Source organism: Capra hircus, chromosome 4, assembly GCF_001704415.2.
Source record: "Capra hircus breed San Clemente chromosome 4, ASM170441v1, whole genome shotgun sequence".
NCBI classification, from domain to species: Eukaryota; Metazoa; Chordata; class Mammalia; order Artiodactyla; family Bovidae; genus Capra; species Capra hircus.
This window is the reverse complement of record NC_030811.1, coordinates 97,507,451-97,528,172: the sequence shown is the minus strand read 5'-3', so window position 1 is coordinate 97,528,172 and position 20,722 is coordinate 97,507,451. Positions and strand designations below refer to the sequence as shown.

The 20,722-nt window shown below is 37.2% G+C and overlaps 1 protein-coding gene across 8 annotated transcripts in view; it reads right to left on the bottom strand.

Moving 5' to 3' along the window:
• DGKB (diacylglycerol kinase beta) overlaps positions 1 to 20,722 on the bottom strand; it is an 876,578-nt gene that overhangs the window by 613,755 nt on the left and 242,101 nt on the right. For all 8 annotated transcript variants that reach the window (XM_018047359.1, XM_005678984.3, XM_005678985.3 and 5 more), the window contains 3 exons: positions 12,691 to 12,740; positions 8,356 to 8,430; positions 3,456 to 3,575 (listed from right to left, as the gene is read on the bottom strand). In XM_018047359.1, coding sequence (XP_017902848.1) covers positions 3,456 to 3,575; positions 8,356 to 8,430; positions 12,691 to 12,740 — 245 coding nt within the window. The remainder of the gene's footprint in view (positions 1 to 3,455; positions 3,576 to 8,355; positions 8,431 to 12,690; positions 12,741 to 20,722) is intronic.

The window sequence follows — 20,722 nt, the reverse complement described above, 5'->3', positions numbered from 1 at the left end:
AACATTATCAGCTTCTTTTTTTTTTTTTTTTAAGAAGTGAAGAAAACACTCTCAGAATTGTTCTTCACAGGGAAAACATCCAATCTCATAGTCTATCTACAAAAGTTAAACAATGTAGCCCTGCCATCTAGTGGCCATCACTGGAAACGCGGCTCAGGTTTCTTTGAACCCTGAATTAATTTCTCTCATTAAGCACCACCCCCAAAAAATCTTTTAACGAAACACATACGCTATAAATCTAAGAATACCAATATAAAGTAAATTATGTAACATTAACATGATGGATATTAATGGCGTAGAACTTTCATTCCGCTGAATTAAAGAAATTGCTGCTAGAAACCGGAAGGAAAGGAAAGAGAAGCCGCTCAGTCGTGTCAGACTCTTTGCGACCACACGGACTGTAGCCTATCAGGCTCCTCCGTCCATGGGATTTTCCAGACAAGAGTACTAGAGTGGGTTGCCATTTCCTCCTACAGGGGATCTTCCCGACCCAGGGATCGAACCCGGGTCTGCTGTACTGCGGCAGACATTATCTTCTAAGCCACCAGGGAAGCCCTCTAGTATCTGGGGTATACCATATTTGTTTAAAATATTTTTAATTAACATTCATACAGATTTGTGGACCCAGGCAATGTTCATAATTTCACAAATATCTGTACTTATTAGTAAAGCTGTAAAAAATTTGTAAGCAATGTCTTCCAAAGAAAAATATTATTTCAAATTTTTTCTGGGATATTAAAAATATAGATGTTTCCAATTCTCCAGTTTCCTGTCAAACCTGACATTATCAAATAATTTGCTTGCTCGTTCCTAAATCTTCTCTCATACTAAAATTTCCATAAATGTTTAAAAAAAAATTTGGTTTTAAAAGTATAAAATTCCATTCTCGGGAACCACTATCATTGGAACATCTTGAATAGTCATTTGCCAACTATTTTTCAGTAGAGAACATACACCAAAACTTCTGAAGTTAGGATTTTGTCAGTTTATTTTCTGTTTCACCCAATATTCTGATTTACATACGCTTTGTCAGAAAGTATATTAAAAAATGAAACAAATATTTTTGATGCAGAGATACATAGTAAATTATTACAAGAAGATACTAGGTTTTGTATAGTATAAGAACATCAGACACAAGACGTATTGCTTTATTAATTCTCAAAATGTGGAACTATGTATCTATTAATAAGGCCTATATTATTTTTGTTTTAATAAATTATTTACCTTAAGATTAATTTCCTATTTATCATCTATTAGTAATTCTACTTTTCCCTCCTCTGACCATTTCTAAAATCCCATGGGCCCCATAAGATTAACCTGAATGTAGAAGAATTTGAAGATCCAGATGAAACAGACGAATTCCACCATCCCAAAGACCATTTATATATTCCCAAAATAATATGTAAAAATGTGCAACATATTTTTACACACTATCACAGATTTTACACAGACTGCAAGAGATCTTGGGAACTGACTTAAAAATTGGGTATCTTGAGTTAACTAGAGCATAGTCTTGAATTTGAAAACTGTTATTGCTGGTAACAAGAAGTATAAAAGGGGCTTCCTTGGTGGTTTGGTGGATAACAATCTCTCTTGCAATGCAAGGGATACCAGTTCAATTCCTGGTCCAGGAAGTCCCCGATGCTGCAGGGCAACTAAGCTCAGCTGCCACAACTACAGACGCTGTGCTCTAGAGCATGGGAGCCGCAACAAGAGGAACCACGCAATGTGAAGGCCACGCCCCACAACTAGAGAGTAGCCCACTCTGCAGCTAGAGAAATTCCACACATAGCAACACAGACTCAGGGCAGCCAAGTAAATAAATACTTTAAAAAGTATGAGAAGTTTGGGGGGCAGCAGAGAAGCAATGAACACTATGATCTTGCATCTCAAAACTCTAACTATTCTACATGCCATGCTGCTTTCCATTAGTAATGCTCTTTGAATCTAATTATACATTATACTATCTGAAGGTGATAGTTAATTCTTGTTTATTAAAGCTAAGCATAAAAATCCAGTATTGAATTTTTAAATTAACTATTACCGAAATTCAACCAAACTGGGGTAGTAAGCTCTAGATTCAAAGTCACTATCATATCACATTCTGATCTTAGGTTGCTATGTTATTCCCCAAACCACCAGTTTTAATTACCACTGGAGGCAGTGATATGAGAAAACGCAGACAGCATTAGAAGGAAAACTTTGACAGACTACTGCTATGTAAGAGAAACAGAAAGATGCTTCCTCCTTGGAAGAAAAGCTATGACAAACCTAGACAGCATATTAAAATGCAGACACATCACTCTGCCAACAAAGGTCCATATAGTCAAAGCTATTGTTTTTCCAGTAGTCATGTACAGATGTGAGAATTGGACCATAAAGAAGGCTGAGCATTGAAGGATTGATGCTTTCTAATTGTGGTGCTGGAGAAGATTCCAAAAGTCCCTTGGATAGGAGGAGATCAAACTAGTCAATCCTAAAGGAAATCAACCCTGAATATTCACTGGAAGGACTGATGCTGAAGTTGAAGCGCCAATATTTTGGCCACCTGAGGCAAAGAGCCGACTCATTGGAAAACACCCTGATGCTAGGAAAAATTGAGGACAGGAGGAGAAGGAGCAGAGAATCAGATGGCTAGATGGCATCACTGCATCAATGGACTTGGATTTGAGCAAACTCTGGTAGAGAGTGAAGGACAGGGGAGCCTGGTGTGCTGCAGTCCATGGGGTCACAAAGAGTCGGACACGACTGAGCACCTGAACAATATATATGGAGTGCTGTGGAGGGGTAGTGCTCACTTGTGTCCGACTCTTTGCGGTCCCATGGACTGTAGCCATCCTCTGTCCCTGGGATTCTCCAGACAACAATAATGGAGTGGACTGCCATTTCCTTCAACAGAGAATCTTCCCGATCCAGGAATCAAACCCTGGCCTACTGCATTGCAGGCAAATTCTTTAATGTCTGAGCCACCAGGGAAGCCCAAGTCCAAAATATGCATACACTTACGTGTACATATAGTCAACCACCTCGATTATAATTGGCTCCTCCACTTACGGGTTTGTTTACCGATAAACTAGATCATCTTCACGAGGAGAGGAAGTATAGAAATGGATGGAGTGTGGTAAGAACCACAGCACGCAATCATGCTGGGGCGTTTCTTCCATTAGATAAAATGAGGTCAATACTTTGTAAACTAGATTGCACTTTAAATAGTGGGGAAAAGAGAGCAATCATGTATTAAACAATAAGGTAATACCTAAAATGAACTAATATATTCATGGCAAGTATTACTATACAAGGAGCTACTGTTGAATTGCACAGTGTCATACCTATTAGAAGGATCAGGCACTCAATAAATACTTAATCGTAGAAAACAGATGAATTTATAAGCAAAATGTATAAAAGAGGCCTCCAGTGACTCACCACCAGGTTACCTCATCTGTGTAAATACTTACATTTTCTAAGCCCAGGAGCACAAGGAGTGGAATTGTTGTCATGCCTCCTTGAATCCATTCCTCCAGAGAGACTGTCCCATCATGATCATAGTCAATTTCTTCCATCATTTCATGGAGGATCTGGAATAGAGAAGATGAGGAAAAATTTGATAATGAATCAATAAGTTTCATGTGATACAACCAAGTATTACAATGAATTGATTATAATAAACTCGTGTGTGTGTGTGTGTGTGTGTGTGTGTGTGTGTGTGTGTGTGTGTAAGTTGCTTCAGGAGTGTCTTACCCTTTGCGACCCTATGGATTATATAGCTCTCCAGGCTCCTCTGTCCACGGGATTCTCCAGGAAACAATACTGGAGTGGGTAGTGATCAAACCCGGGTCTCCTGCCTTGCAGGCAGATTCTTTACCATCTGACCCACTTGGAAGCCCAATAAACTGTGACAAGCAGCGAACTGCTCCCTCCCCGTACCATCCCTCTGGGTCATCCCAGGGCACCAGCCCCAAGCGTCCTGTATCCTGCATCGAACCTGGACTGGTGATTGGCTCCTCCCAATTCAGGAGACACGGGTTCAATCCTGGGTTGGGAAGATCCCCTGGAGTAGGAAATGACAACCCACTCCAGTATTCTTGCCTGGAAAATTCCATGTACAGAGAAGCCTGGAAGCTTAAAAGTCCAGGGGGTTGCAAAGAGTTGGACATGACTCAGTATGCATACCCGCATGTGCATGGGTGCACACACACGCACACACACACACACACACACACACCAGCAGCTAACTGGGAAGTTGAGGTGACTATCTAGATAACTTGGTACAATGTTAATCCTGTCATTGAGAATAACAGTAGTTTTACTATGATTTCTAGATCATGACTACTTATACTGATCAACTTTTAAACACAATTGCTTAACTTTTTAATATTTTGTCATCAAATGGCAGAGCTCAAACAAAAAGGTACCTTTAATTTATGGATGAAAGTGATTTTTAATTGCTGTCTCTAGATTATTTTTTTAAATTCAAATATATGCCAGTTAATGACTGAACAAATTAACTTCATGGCAAAGAGCTGAAATAATTCTTTGCTAAGTGGTATGGGGCAGGGGAATTAAGTCACTTTTAATTGCCTATCAGGACTTAATAGAGCCAAGAAGTTAAACAATCAGACCATTTGGATTAGATTTCTTTTCTAAAGATGACTTGCATACAGTGTCTCAAAGTGTTCTCCACAGTATGTGTGATACATTTACCTCTTGGCTGCATAGTGCTAATGTGTGTTGTGAATGCCAAGGGTTGGTGTGAGAGTCAGATGTGCTAATACAGTATAAGTATCTTTGAAGAGTTTCTAGCATACATAGTAAGTTTAATATAGGTGTTGTTAGCGTTATATTGTCTGTTCAGTGGGTCAGTCATGTCCGACTTTGTGGCCCATGGACTGTAGCCTGCAAGGCTCTTCTGCCCATGGGATTCTCCAGGTAAGAATACTAGAGCAGGTTGCCCTGTTTTTCTCCAGGGAATCTTCCCAACCCGGGATCAAACCTATGTCTCTTGTGTCTCCTGCATTGGCAGGCAGATTCTTTACCCTCGTGCCACCTGGGAAGCCCTATGTTACATTAGCAGAAATTATATTACCCTCGGCTGCTGGAAAGGCGTAGTAACTCCTATCTAATGGCACCAAAGAGGAAAATGTGGAATAATCCAGGGAAGGAAGTAACTCACCACCTTTATCTAATATGGAAGTTTTAATCCATTCAAAAAGAAAGAAAGAAACACAGAGCACATTAGAAGAAAAATGTGAAGAGGTGCAATAAATGGAATACTTGATATGTTTGTTGATGGAAGAATCATTTGCCCCAACATCGCTGAACTTGGTTGATTGGTGTTTTTCCTCAAGAAGTATTTTAAAATCAGATTATTTTCCTTCATAGAAACAAATGTATCTATAGGTATTAGAAAGAGTCTTGTTGGGAAAAAATGATGCTGTAATAATTTCATTACTCTCAAAATGAAGGATAAGGGAGTTCATTTAAAATTGGACATAAGGTCTGATTAAAAGGCTTTATCTCCTTGTTGTTTGTTTGTTTTGTTTTAATTTAAATTTATTTATTTTAATTGGAGGCTAATTACTTTACATTATTGTATTGGTTTTGCCATACATCAACATGAATCCGCCACGGGTATACACGTGTCCCCCATCCTGAACCCCCCCTCCCTCTCCCTCCCCCCACCATCCCTCTGGGTCATCCCAGTGCACCAGCCCCGAGCATCCTGTATCCTGCACTGAACCTGGACTGGTGATTGGTTCTACCTCTTGAAGGTACTCTCGTGAACTAGCAGAAACGAACAAACGGAAAGAGAACTAAAACACAGAGCATCTATTTCAGAGAACTGATCCATTCATTTTGTACTTAGTTATCTAATGGGAGAGCCTGGGTTAGTTTTTAAGAACTCTGTTCAAGGACATCTCATCTCCCCTACTAACTGCCATCAACATCAAATGTACCCTTCTCGTTATTTATCATGCCAATTTAAGAGTCAAACAATGTATATAAAAGTATACACGCTTGAAATGGGGAGAGTTCCTGAATCATCAGGCAGGATGAGGCAGTTACTATGACAGCAACTACAGACACAGGCAAGGCTTTTATCCTGACACTCTATACTGCCCACAGAAAGGACAGACTTCTTAGTATATGCCACAAATGACTAATACTGCTATTCAGCTTCTTAATCGCATTTTCCAGTATGTGTTTGTTCTAATTAGACCACCCAGCCACCACTGTCCCTTCCATAGAGCATCCAGATCCCCATTTTCTCAAACCCCACCACCACCAAATACTTTTGTTGTGATATAGTGGTACTTCCGTCTGCTTAGAAAGCTGACTAAAAAAAGGTTCTCTTCCCTTTATTACTCCAGTGAGCACAAGAGGCTTGATTAATAGATAAATTATATTCACAGGTATTAAGTATGATAGAGAAAGCTGTTTTACATAAACACAACCAACAAAGGCAGCAGAACTTACAAGAAGTCCTTTGATTTCAGTGAAAACGGTGTCACAGTGAATCAAGAGACATTCTTCTAATTAAATACGTTGCCATCTACTTTTTATTACATATGCAAACTGAAGTTTTGTTAATGATATCTGCCACTCATTATGTGTACAGTATATGCATTTCCACATTCAAAAAGGAAAAAGAAAAACCAGGTGAGTTAAAACATGGAAAACCCTAATCCCAGTAAGAATGGCGCTGGCCCCGTGCACAACATTGCACTGATCTGGTTGTGCTTTAACTGCATTAGTTTGCAACGCAAGGAAAATGTGATTTGAGCTCTCCTATCACATTATCATGCCATCACCATGGAGCTGACTGCATAAATGGGAATTTATGTGGTTAAATGGGCTCTTTGAATTCATATAAAATGTAAACCATTTAAATTAAATTGATTTGTATTTACTTAATTAATGTACAATTTCCTAAATTGAGTTGGTTTCAAACAGAAACTAAAATCAATAACATTCATTAACTCTCCCCCAAATACTACCTGTGACTGAAGTAAAAATTTCAAACCACATATGTTTTAATACATATTTGAATAACATTGGTAACTTGGATATACATCTATGGAAAACAAGACGTTTTTATGCTCTTATATGCACTGTTTGATACTGTTTCTTTAAGCAATATGATTAATGTTTCCTAGATCAATCTTTAACTAGCTAGAGAGTTTGGGGCAAGTCACTACCATTTTGGGGTCTCCCTGCAATCCTGAGCATGTATCTGAAGGAAACTATGATTCAGAAAGATACACACACCCCAATATTTATCGCAGCACTTTTTACAACAGCCAAGACATGGAAGCAACCTAAATGTCCATTGATGGAAAAGTAGATAAATAAGACCAGTTACATAGACACAATGGATTATTACTCAGCTATTAAAAAAAAATGAAATAATGCCATTTGCAGCATCAAGGATGGACCTAAATATTATCATTTAAAGCAAGGTAAGCCAGACAAAGACAAACACCATATGATGCCACTTACATGCGGAATCTAGACTATAATGCAAATAAACTTACCAATGAAACAGAAACAGACTCACAGCCACAGAGAACAGACTTGTGCTTGCCGGGAAGGAGGTGGATGGGAAGGATGGACTGGGAGTTTGGTTACCAAGTGCAGACTATTATACATAGGGTGGATAAACTACAAGGTCTTGCTGTATGGCACAGGGAACTATACTCACTCCTGTGATAAACCATAGTGGAAAAGAATGTGTATATAAGTGTAACTGAATCATTTCGCCATCCAGCAGAATGTAACACAACACTGCAAATCAACTATACTTCAATAAAATAAATTGAAACAAAAACTTTTGGGGTCACAATTTCCTCATGTGTAAAATGAGTCAAACAGTAGTATCTACCTCTTAGGGCTGCAAGCCTTAAATAACACAGATGGAAAGATAACAGTGTTCTGTGCACAGACTACATCACTATCATCTTCATAATCACCTTCTTCCTCTTTCAGGTTGCCTACTCCAGCTATTCCCATTTAAGGGAGAACACGGAGATCCTAAAACACGTGTCTATTTGATTTTTTCATGGCATGGTACGACCTTGGTAGTGTCATCAACAGCGTGTTTACTTACACTTATTTAAGACCATCATTCAGATTAATTTCCGTGAGAAAGAAAAGCAAGATATCACTGCTAAGAACTTCAGAAAACCAAATACATTATTTTATACTCAGACTCCACTTTGACTACTGATTATAAATAGTAACTTAAGAGTTATGAAAAGATAAAATCAAATGCCAGTTACATACTAGGATGGCAAAAAAGATGAAAGAGGCAAGTGCCTTCTAGAAAGTAGCCAAGAGTTAAATCATCCCTATACTTACTGGATTCAGTTCAGTGACATCCCATTCGAGGTACTCGGCCACATGCATCATCTGACTGATGATGTTTTCTAGTTCCTGGAGGAGAGGGGAGGGGGAGAGAGAGAGTGAATCCAAGGTCTTAGTAAGTTCTTCAGCTTTGACTTGCAGGAATTGATTTGTTCAACATGTAGCTCAAACACTAAAAGAGTGCAATGATTACTTTTATATAAAAAGGAAACATATGCATGCATGCTGTCATGTCCAACTCTTTGAGACCCCAAGAACTACAGTCCTCCAGGCTCCTCTGTCCATGGCATTTCCCAGGCAAGAATACTAGAATGGGCTGCAATTTCCTCCTTGAGGGTATCTTCCGGACCCAGGAATCTAACCAGCATCTCCTGTGTCTCCTGCATAGGCAGCAGGGATCTTCACCACTGTGCCAACTGTGAAGTCGACTGTACTAAATATCTGCTCCTTCTGGACTTTGTCTAGAAAGCTTCACCAGGAGAGGGCACAATTATACAAAGAAAGATTTCCTTCCAGCAGAAGATTTTTAGGAAAAGTTTTGTTTGGAAAGCAGTATCTGATGAAAGTAGGAGCAAGCATAATTTCACAAACTGTCATTTTTTTTAAATTTGTTCTTTAATTGAAGGTTAATTGCTTTACAGAATTTTGTTGTTTTCTGTCAAACTTCGATAAGAATCAGCCACAGGTACACCCTTGTTCCCTCTGTTCCAAACTTCCCTCCAAGTATCCTTACTCCACAGCTTGAAAAACAGGTGTGGAAGGGTGGGAGGAAGTGTTTGAGGGTAACTCTGAGGTTTATTTTTATTCTGATATAATGAGAATGTATATTGACTATTTTAGCCATTTATTTATTTATTTCAGCCATTTATTATAGCCAAATTTATGGTATAATTTGCTCTGCTAGAGGTGTGTTCGGGTCAAGGTTTGGAGGCTAAGGCATGTACAATTTATTTTATGAGGAGACAGAATTTTAGTTTGAATTTTCACATTCTTCTGCTCAGTGACAACTTTGTGAAGAACTGCTGGTTAATATAGATGCCTTGGCTAAATAACTTAAAATATATTTTCATACTGATTTATTTAATGTTTTAATTCTTCTGTATCTTTAGAACAGACTAAATGCACTTTGTGAATGTTAATAATTTTAATAGTCAGTAAATGATATAATTAGAAGTAGTGTTTTATAGTATGATAATTTAAAGTATAAGAAGTATAAAAGAAGAAAGCTGAAAAGCATATTAATAAATATGTTCTACTCAAATCTCTAATCTAATATATATGGTTAATATAAAATGAAGAAGAAAATATGGTTAAAGAGGTTCTCTTGATAGAAGGATTTGTGGATCCTTCTGAGAAACTGAAAAATATAACTCTAATCATAAAAGTATTATTTTTATAACATAGGCTGTGTCAGAAACAATGCAAATACCAATGTATTTATTTATTACAGATAAGAAACAATTTTAAACACATTTGGCCAGGATCAAGCGTAGTATCAGGACTTCACTGTAGCTCAGATGGTAAAGAATCTGCCTGCAACACAGGAGACCCGGGTTCAATCCCTGGATTTGGAAGATCCTCTGGAGAAAGGAATGGCAACCCACTCTAGTATTTTTGCCTCGAGAATCCCATGGACCGAGGACCCTGGTAGGCTACAGTCGGTGGGGTGGCAAAGAGTTGGCCACGACTGGGCAATTAACACTACTATTTTGGAGTTAGAGGCTAGAATGTGTGTGTGTGTGTGTGTGCGCGCGTGTGTGTGTGTGTGCGCGTGTGTGGGTGCGTGTGTGTGTGCGCGCGTGTGTGTGTGCGCGCGTGTGTGTGTGTGCGCGTGTGTAACTAATCTCCCAGACACTTTATCTCTGCGTATGCACACCTTCCGACTTCTGACAGTCCCCTCATCGGGCTTCCCTGGTGGGCCAGCGGCTAAGAATCTGCCTGCCAATGGAAGAGACACAGGCGATGCAGCTTCCATCCCTGGGTCAGGAAGATCCCCTGGAAAAGGGAATGGCAACTCATTCTTGCCTGGGAAATCCCATGCTCAGAGGAGCCTGGCGGGCTACACTCCTTGAGGTTGCAAAAGAAGTGGACATGATTTAGTGACCAAACAACTATGATTTGGGACCACTGAGGTCTCTGGATACGTTTTGAGAAATTGAAACTATTTTAGGTACGCTATTGTATGGGCATGTGATATCAGATAAGTCATTTAACCTCTCAAAGATTCAGTTCTTTCAACAGTAGAAATCGATATGCTAATAGTACCTAGTTCATAGAGTTGCTACAAAGATTAAATACATTATATAAAATACATTGATCTTATCTGACACAAGTAATCAATAAACATTAACTAGTGTTATTAGACATACTGGTCATTTCTCAAAGTATTAATTTTCTTCTGCTGTGTCTCCAATATATGAACAGCTAAGCCTTTAAATTTCTAAGAAATTGAGATTGGAATTGCAGTTCCAACCTGGTGGTGAAGGAAATCTCCTGGGGCAGAAAATTGTGTGGCCAAAAACCATAGAGCTTTATTTACAAAAAAGACTAATTTAATCATAAGCAAACATTTATCCTCAGCTTGTTGCATAATATTCAGAATATAATTATAAATATTGTTAGTAATCTACTATTTGTTAACCAAAAAATATCCAGAGACCAAAAGAAGCATTTGACTGGATTTTCAAATCAGTTGCCAACCCATGGCTAAAAGTCTAGTAAAGACACATTCTTTAATTAAAAAGAAAATTATTTAAATAAACTAATTTTTTAATAAAGTAATAGAACTATTTAAAAAATAAAACAAATCTGATTTTAAAATAAATTTACATTAGTATAGTCAGAAGTGTTATAATAAGCATATTGACATAGGTGGAAGAAATCTAAATGCCTAGCCATGAAATGCCCCCAGAAAATGAGCGAGTGTATCATGCAGCTTAATATTCCTAAATGGAAAACTGAACACTACTAGGCACTAAAGATTACAGTATTTGAAAAATTAGAAATACCCTAACATAAGAAATCCCACAATCACAGCATCAGTTCATTGGTGGTCATTTTCTAAATGAGGAATTATATCTTTTTATCTCTCTGTGGAGAAGCTAATGTACCATTATCCTACTCAGTGTTACATTAATGTGTGTCCAACTTCATTGTTCTGCTTGTAAAATCTGTTTGAGTTCTGCCATTGGGAAGTACATCAGATGATGAGAAAAACTCATTGTCAGAAGTGTTTATTTTAATCAGTATTCAGTATATTGAAACATTTGTTTTTATAGGTACCTATGTACTTCAAAATTTCCATAATCTGACACTTATTCTTTTAATAATATTCTTATATTTTCTTCATACAATAGGATATGATATAATATACAAAATGTTAGAAAATATATCTGAAATACATATATACATTCATCTGTTAAACAGATATATTTATAAGGCTCTGATTTGAGAACTAAGAAGCTAACTACTCCTCTGAAAGCTGTGAATGATACACCTATATTATAAATAAAATAAACATTTATTTATTGCTTTCTGTGAGATTGTATTTTATTCTATATCTTTTTATAACTAAAACTATAGAGTGTAAAATGGGATAAGGTGTTTTTCAAAGGGAAGTTTACCAAAGCAGTTTTAAAGATAACTGCCAATTTTATCAACATATGAGACTAAGAGTAGTTTTAAAATGTGTGTGGGTGCTATGTGTTGTCATGTCTGACTCTTTGTGACCCCATGGACTGTAGCCTGCCAAGCTCCTATGTTCATGGGATTCTCCAGGCAAGAATACTGGAGTGGCTTGTCATGCTTTCCTCAGGGGATCTTCCCGACCCAGGGATCAAACCTGTGTCTCCTTCATTGGCAGGAGGATTCATTACCACTGCACCACCTGGGAAGCCTCTTTAAAAAGTGGGAAAATAATAAAATGACTGAATTGACTTTATAATTCCTTTAAATTCTACCTGTATTCTTGACATTTTCCTAAGTGTCAAATCTCATTGAGATATATATATATAGAGAGAGAGAGATAGATACCTTTTTAGAGCATTGCCCTCATCTTTCTCTTACACTTTATTCAGACAGGGCTGGAGTCTTTTTCTTTCTTTGTATAAAAAGTCACTTTTTTTGTAGTAAACTTATTTAATAGAACAACTATAATCCTAATAGTTTCCTCAGATCACTTGCTTTCAAAAAGTCAGATGATAAAAATGTTGTATGAGTGCATGGAAATTATATTGTGTCTTCTGTGGTAATAGCTATAAATTTATTCATTGCATTTTTCAGAACAAACTACTCTGAAATTTTCACAGAAAATTTGAAGAAAAAAATTACCGAGCTGTCCAGGAAGCCATTTCCATCTGTGTCGTAGAGGCGAAACATAACTAGAAATAAAAGAGGTGTTGAAAAAAAGATTAGAGGTGAGTAAGATCAATGCTAGAATAAAGCATACTCTTGAAAATTTATTTTCTGTCAGAAATAAACACTGCTAAATCCCTCCCCACCTTTAAGTAGTTGATGTATGGTATCATTTCTTAAGCTTTCAATGTGAATTAATCATTAATCATTAATAAAAGTACTGGATATCAGATATAAGTTCTACTGATTTTTGTTATTCAGCTAGAAATCATGAAAAACTGCTATTGTTCAAATTTTTTTAAAAGATCATTAAATGGAAATTCAAAAATAACAGAAGAGAAGGAGTTTAGACATTCAGAGTCTGGATATTAAAGAACACTGTGGATAAGAACAAATAATTGATTTAGAGGTTTGGAGATCAATTATAATCTGAAAACTGCCATCCACCATTATGTGAGCTTAGTCAAACACTGCTTTCTTTTCTATACTATGAGAATCCTCACCATGCCCTAAGACACATATTTGTTGTAAAAGTTAAGCAAGATGATACACACACACATATATCAAAAGCTATAGGTCATAACACACATATAAGCCGTTGATCTGACTGATCATTAGACAGTATGTGAAAGGAAAACTTAGTGTAAAATACGGGAGTTTTTCTGATAGAAGATGCAGAAACAAAACTGTGTTATTGTCATGGGTATAATGATATATTTGTTTAAATCTGAGCTGTAGTTTCATGGGGTAACCAATTTTTGAACTAATCAAACATGAAAAAGATGCTGTTGGCTCCACCACAGAGAGCTCAGGAAAGCAGGATGGCAGAGGTCCATGGCTGACCTAACGACCCCTTGAAGAGCTCACACACCACCAGGATACTACAGAAAAGGCTGCAGGTGCTGGGCTGAGATCAACAGAGAAGAATGCCACAGCTGTAAAAATAGAGGAATGGAAATGAGGGCTTGTGTTGGGTTTGTATAATTTTCTGAAGAGTCTTGATGTCTGAGGCTTATAATGAACTAAAGACAGCGACAACTAGGAGACATAGCTATGAGATGATTTTAATCTGTAACTCATTATTTTTCATGTTTAAAAATAAGTATTATATTTTAAAAATTCTAAGATATTTATAAGATGCAAAACTAGCCTGCTGTTGTTCAGTTGTTAAATCATGTCCGACTCTTTGTGACCAGGAACTACAGGACTTTAGACTTCCCTACCCTTCACTATCTGCTGGAATTTACTCAAACTCATGTCCATTGAGTCAGTGATGAAAACTAGCCTGCATATCACTAAAAGGAAAAAAAAAATGCTACCAACCTTGCTATGATGTCCTATTTATTATAAAATGAAAACAGACTTTAAAGATGTTGAAAAGTAAGGGGAAAATGTATACCTACTGAATTAAAGGATACAATGTTAGGCTTGCTTAATGACATAAATATCTTGCAGACCATGATAATTGTTCTTATATACTAAATAATAAAATTCAGGAAGAAAAAAAAGAACTTATCACAACATAGATACTATGCATTTCAAGATTTTCTAGTATACCACAAAGCTTCAGTCATCCAGACAGCATGGTACTGGCACAAAGACAGAAACAGAGATCAATGGAACAAAATAGAAAGCCCAGAGATAAATCCATGCACCTATGGACACCTTATCTTTGACAAAGTAGGCGAGAATATACAATGGAGAAAATCTCTTTAACAAGTGGTGCTGGGAAAACTGGTCAACTACTTGTAAAAGAATGAAACTAGAACACTTTCTAACACCATACACAAAAATAAACTCAAAATGGATTAAAGATCTGAATGTAAGACCAGAAACTATAAAACTCCTAAAGGAGAACATAGGCAAAACACTCTCTGATGTAAATCATAGCAGGATCCTCTATCACCCACCTCCCAGAGTAATGGAAGTAAAAGCAAAAATAAACAAATGGGACCTAATAAAACTTAAAAGCTTTTGCACAATGAAGGAAACTATAAGCAATGTGAAAAGAGAGTCTTCAGAATGGGAGAAAATAATAGTAAATGAAGCAACTGACAAAGAATTAATCTCAAAAATATATAAGCAACTCCTACAGCTCAATTCCAGAAAAATAAACCACCCGATCAAAAAATGGGCCAAAGAACTAAATAGACATTTCTCCAAAGAAAACATACAGATGGTTAACAAACACATGAAAAGATGTTCAACATCACTCATTATCAGAGAAATGCAAATCAAAACCACAATGAAGTACCATTTCACACCAGTCAGAATGGCTGCGATCCAAAAGTCTACAAGCAATTAATGCTGGAGAGGGTGTGGAGAAAATGGAACCCTCTTAAACTGTTGGTGGGATTGCAAGCTAGTACAGCCACTATAGTGAACAGTGTGGAGATTCCTTAAAAAACTGGAAATAGAACTGCCATATGACCCAGCAATCCCACTGCTGGGCATACACACCAAGGAAACCAGAATTGAAAGAGACACATGTACCCCAATGTTCATCGCAGCACTGTTTACAATAGCCAGGACATGGAAGCAACCTAGATGTCCATCAGCAGACGAATGGATAAGAAAGCTGTGGTACATATACACAATGGAGTATTACTCAGCTACTAAAAAGAATGCATTTGAATCAATTCCAATGATTTGGATGAAACTGGAGCCTATTATACAGAGCGAAGTAAGTCATAAAGAAAAACACCAATACAGTATATTAATGCATATATGTGGAATCTAGAAAGATGGTAACGATGACCCTATATGCAAGACAGCAATAGAGACACAGATGTAAAGAATAGACTTTTAGACTCAGTGGGAGAAGGTAAGGGTGGGATGATTTAAGAGAATAGCACTGAAACATGTATATTATATGTGAAATATATATATTACATGTGAACAAGTCCAGGTGCAATGCATGAGACAGGGTGCTCAGGGCTGGTGCACTGGGATGACCCTGAGGGATGGGATGGGGAGGGAGGTGGGAGGGGAGGTTCAGAATGGGGAACACATGTACACCCCTGGCTGATTCATGTGAATGTAAGGCAAAAACCACCACAATACTGTAAAAAGAAATTAGCCTCCAATTAAAATAAATTTTATAAAAAAACAAACAGAAAAAAGATTTTTTAGTATAGCATAAAATGATAAAAATATCTTTTAAGTGGCAAGAATTCTTACACCACTCAAAGAAGGGGTTAAATGCCAGGAACAAGGCAAGGACTTTCAAAAACCTAACTATATTTTACAATGAGGGACAGTTGTGACTGTGTTAATCTTTACTGGAATAAGGATTATGTAAATGCCAAACAATTTCATACAGCTCTGCTAGGTGGAAAACCTATGCCTACTGGCAAGTTTTCGTGGAAATATGAGCTCAAAGACACACACACAAGTGGTGTGAATGTGTGGGTATCTGCCATTCATTTTGGGCAGCATCTGAAACTTCTTCCTTGATTCTAAAATCCAGACTTTATAAAGCACCATAACAGGTGAAAAGTTAGATCCTTTTCTCCATCAGCCTGACTTGAAAATAGAGTTTGCACAAGAGGCAGCCTCCACCGATCAGAAGCACAAGCCTAGAAGATTAGCCAGATTGCAGTGACCCAAGGAAAAAGGACCTTTTCATAACCCACGGTGAGGACAGGCAGCAGCAGTGATAATTGAAGAGAAGGGTGTGTGACAGGGGGCTAACACTGAAAGGTGCCGTCTGTGCACAGCGAGGGGTTGGCATACATATAAGAAAATAATTATTAAAACTATCTTTAATTATAAATGATGCATCTGTATGTTTACACAATTCTATTGAATCATCAAAAAGAATTGGAACTTATATATAAAAATACATATTTCATATATATAAGAACTTACATATGTATTAGAATATATATAACAAATATATATATATATGAAAGTGAAAGTGTTAGTTGCTCAGTCATGTCTGACTCTTTGCAAACCCATGGACTGTATGTAGCCCACCAGGCTCCTCTGTCCATGGAATTCTCCAGGCAAGAATACTGGATTGGGTTGCCATTCCCTTCTCCAGAGGATCTTCCCAGGGATCTAACCTGGGCCTCCTGCTCTTACCATCTGAGCTACCAGGGAAGCCCCATCATATATATATAGACATGTCTTACATTTAAACATATATATCATATTTATTATATCTATATTAGAACTTATATAACTATGTTAAGTAGTACATCTTATATAACATGTTATATATTATATTAGAAATTATAATGTATAAATACTGATATAGATGTTTACCTATAACTATATATATGTATACATATTCAATGATGTGGTAAGATAAAAGTGCAACTGCAGTTTTATTTCTTGCAAAAAACAAAAAATTGAAATTGAGAAAAACAAAAAATAGAAATTGAAACAAAATATACCTTTTACAATAATATTCAAAAACTTAAATATGTAAGAAAAATTTATTGAGTTGGACAAGACCTTTGTGTTAACCATAGAAAACTTCACCAAGAAAAACTACATAAAACCTATATAAATGAAAAGATGTATTATGTTAATGAATTGAAATATTTAATATCATTAAAATGTAAATTCTTCACAGACTGTTCCATATAATGGAGACAATCTCAACAAAAATAACAGCAGCTTTGTTTTAAATATTCACATGACTGATGACTTAGCAGGTAAGAATCTTCTGGCAGTGCAGAAGACACAGGAGACTTGGGTTCAATCCCTGGGTCTGGAAGATCCCATCAAGGAGGAAAGGGCAGTATACTCCAGTATTCTTGCCTGGGAAAGCCCATGGACAGAGGAGCTTGGTGAGCTACAGTCCAAAGCATTTCAAAAAGTTGGACACAACTGAGCAACTAAGCACAGAAATATAAAAATTAAAAAAATAAACTTGGAATATCCAAACAACTTGGAAAAGAAAAAAACAAATCTGAAGGATTTACATGACCTAACTTCAAGAGTTGATAAAAATCCAAGGAATCAGGACAGTGGCATACTGAATATGCAAATAAAACAACGGGACAGACAGAGATCCATACATGCATGGTCAAAAAGGGCCAAAACAACTCAGTGAGATAAGAAAAGTCTTTACAAAAAATGATGATGACAGCTGGGGGGATATTCATACTAAAAAATCACCATGACCCTTACTTCACACCAAGTATGAACATTAAGCTCAAACTGAATTACATGAAGGCAGAGCTTTAAAGATTCTAGAAGAAAATATAGGACAACATCTTCATAAATCAACATAAGCCAATATGAACCATCAAAGATTGTATTTTTTAGTAGTTAAATAAAAATTCATCAAAATTAGAACTTCTGTTCATCAAAAAAAGACTATTAATAAAATAAGTCAGCTGCAGATTTGAAAAAATATTTTCAGAACACACATACATATAGCAAAGGACTTGTTTCTAGGATATTATGAACAGACCATATAGCTCAGTAATAAAAAAAAAAAAACTGCATTTAAGAAAGGCAAAAAAGTCAAGCAGATGCTTCAAAAAAGGAAGATGTATGAGTAGTTGATCATAATAAAGTACTCAAAGTTATCCATTATAAAGAAATTGGAAATTTAAATCGCACTTAGAAGCATAATACACTTACTAGAAATACTCCAGAATTCAAGTTTTTCCCCCAAGATCTGTCTACCAAAGCTCTTAACCTTTCAGCCTCTCAGCCATCTAAGAAATTACAGTTTAAAAATATTGGCAAAAACCTGGCTCCCCACTCCCAGGAAATTGACCCACAAGTTGGACAACGTTGTCTTAATAAGTTTACAAACAGTTTTTTTTTTTTTTTTTTTAATATAGAGTTTAAATGTTCTAGTTGTTTTGAGCAGGAAAGTTGATCTGAAAACACTTTGTTGCAGAAAAGAAGCCAATTCTGACTCCATGTTGGAACTGTTTCTTTGACTTGCTTTTAGTTGCTTTTGTTATTATTATCATATAGAATAGCCTGCCTCAGAGAATGCGGCCCCTCTACCTGACTGTTAAAGCACCTTTGTTCAGAAAGAGGTCCACCTGTAATTGGCAGGAAGGGAGAAATTAACACATCCCCTGCCAGAGGCTTGCCATTCTAGCAAATGTTTGCAAAATTAATAGCTGTTTTACTTTGCTTCCTCACCTTCCCCCACATTTCTGATCGATAAAAGAACCTGGCATCCAGACCCTGATAAGACAGTTTATTTTGCGGCAGTAGCCTGCCATCTTCTCAGTCACCTGAATTTCCAAATAAAGTCGTTTTCCTTGCCTCAACACCTCCTCTCTCAGATCCACTGGCCTGTCACACAGCGAGCAGGGCAAGCTTGGACTCGGAAACAGTTTTGCTACTGAATGAAACAGAAGCCCTAGTATATTTTTAGTGTTGATTTCTAAACACATTAACAGGAGTTAACGGCTGTCTACAAATTCAAATTCATCAGGGAAGAAAGCTGGAGAAATTCAAGTTTTAGTTATTATAGCAATAATAAAAATAACATACATATATTGAGCACTAAGTATCCAGTAGTCCAAATCTCAAGTATAAATCAAAGACAAACATTTTCTTTGATCCTGGATGAGACAGAGGAATTCTAAAACTTCTATTTTCAAAAGTAAGTCCACTTTCCTAATTTAAAATTGTAGTGGGGTCATGCAAAATATGAAATATTAAACATGTACATTTATGTTACCTTTCTATTGAAAGTCCACTGGCAACAATTAGGGATGAAACAGGCATAAACCCACAAGTACAAAGGAAACATGAGGGGAAATAAGAATCATAAAATTTTAGAAGCTGGAAAAGACATGGGGACTGACTGAGAAACCTAAGGAATATAAACTTAAGCTGGCGGTGAAGAGGGGGCACAGATTCGCACAGAAAGGGAAACTAATTAACATTTTTCCTGAAGAGAAATTAGTCCTTTCAGTGCAACCCCCTCACACCTTGGACCTGAGGGTATGCCAACCCCCCTGACTTATAGGATACTGGACCTTTGACCTTTACAGCAGTCAAACCACAGGGGCTCTGAGCTCAGGGTGTTCAGGTATTCTGATGGTAGGTGTATCATACCAAACAGACTGCAATCACATGAAGGTGTATACACTGAACACTGAGAAAAGTTAACTCCCCCTTCCTCATCTCTCATGAGTCAGGCTTAAACCTCACCCACCCACCCACCCACCCACAAGCACCAAGCAGGTGTTTCAAATCAAGGCAAAGTATTTTGGAAGAAACCAGCAAGCAGGAAAGGAGGAAGGGGAATCTTATAACTAAGAGGAAAGTCTCAAGCTATGAAATAATAATAAAGGTAAATAAGGATGGTGTCGAGAACAAAATGGATTCTCTGTGAAGTGCAAATTATGCTAGAAAGAGTTAAAAAAAAAAAGGCATCATAGATGTAGAAGATGTGCTCAGTCATGTCCACCTCCTTGGGACCCAGTGGACCGTAGAGCGCCAGGGTCCTCTGTCCACGGGATTTCCCACGTAAGAATACAGAGCGGGGTGTTGTTTCCTCCTCCAGGGGGTCTTTCCAACCCAGGGATCAAACCCCTGTCTCTTGTGTCTCATCTCCTGCTTTGGTAGGCTGACTCTTTACCACTGTGCCACCTTGGAAGCCCATAGTAGATGTCTCAGATGTCAAATAAAAGACACAAGAAAACAAGGTGTAAGATTTAACAATATTATAAGTTCTGTCTTGGAACTCTAACATCTAAAAATAGTGATTTCAAAGATTGAGCATTTAAGATAAAAGTGGAAGGTAACTAACAATGAAAGATGAGGGAACGGATGAAGAGCACAAGTTTCTAAACCAGAATTTAGGGTGGAAGATTTGAAAATTAATTAGTTATATAGGAATAGAAAAACTAATCAAATAAAGAAAATAAGGCAGTTATTAACATTATGGAAGATGAAAATTATTTGGCTTGGTAAGCCTATAGATCCCATGGATGGAGGAGCCTGGTAGGCTGCAGTCCATGGGGTCACTAAGAGTCAGACATGACTGAGCAACTTCACTTTCACTTTTCACTTT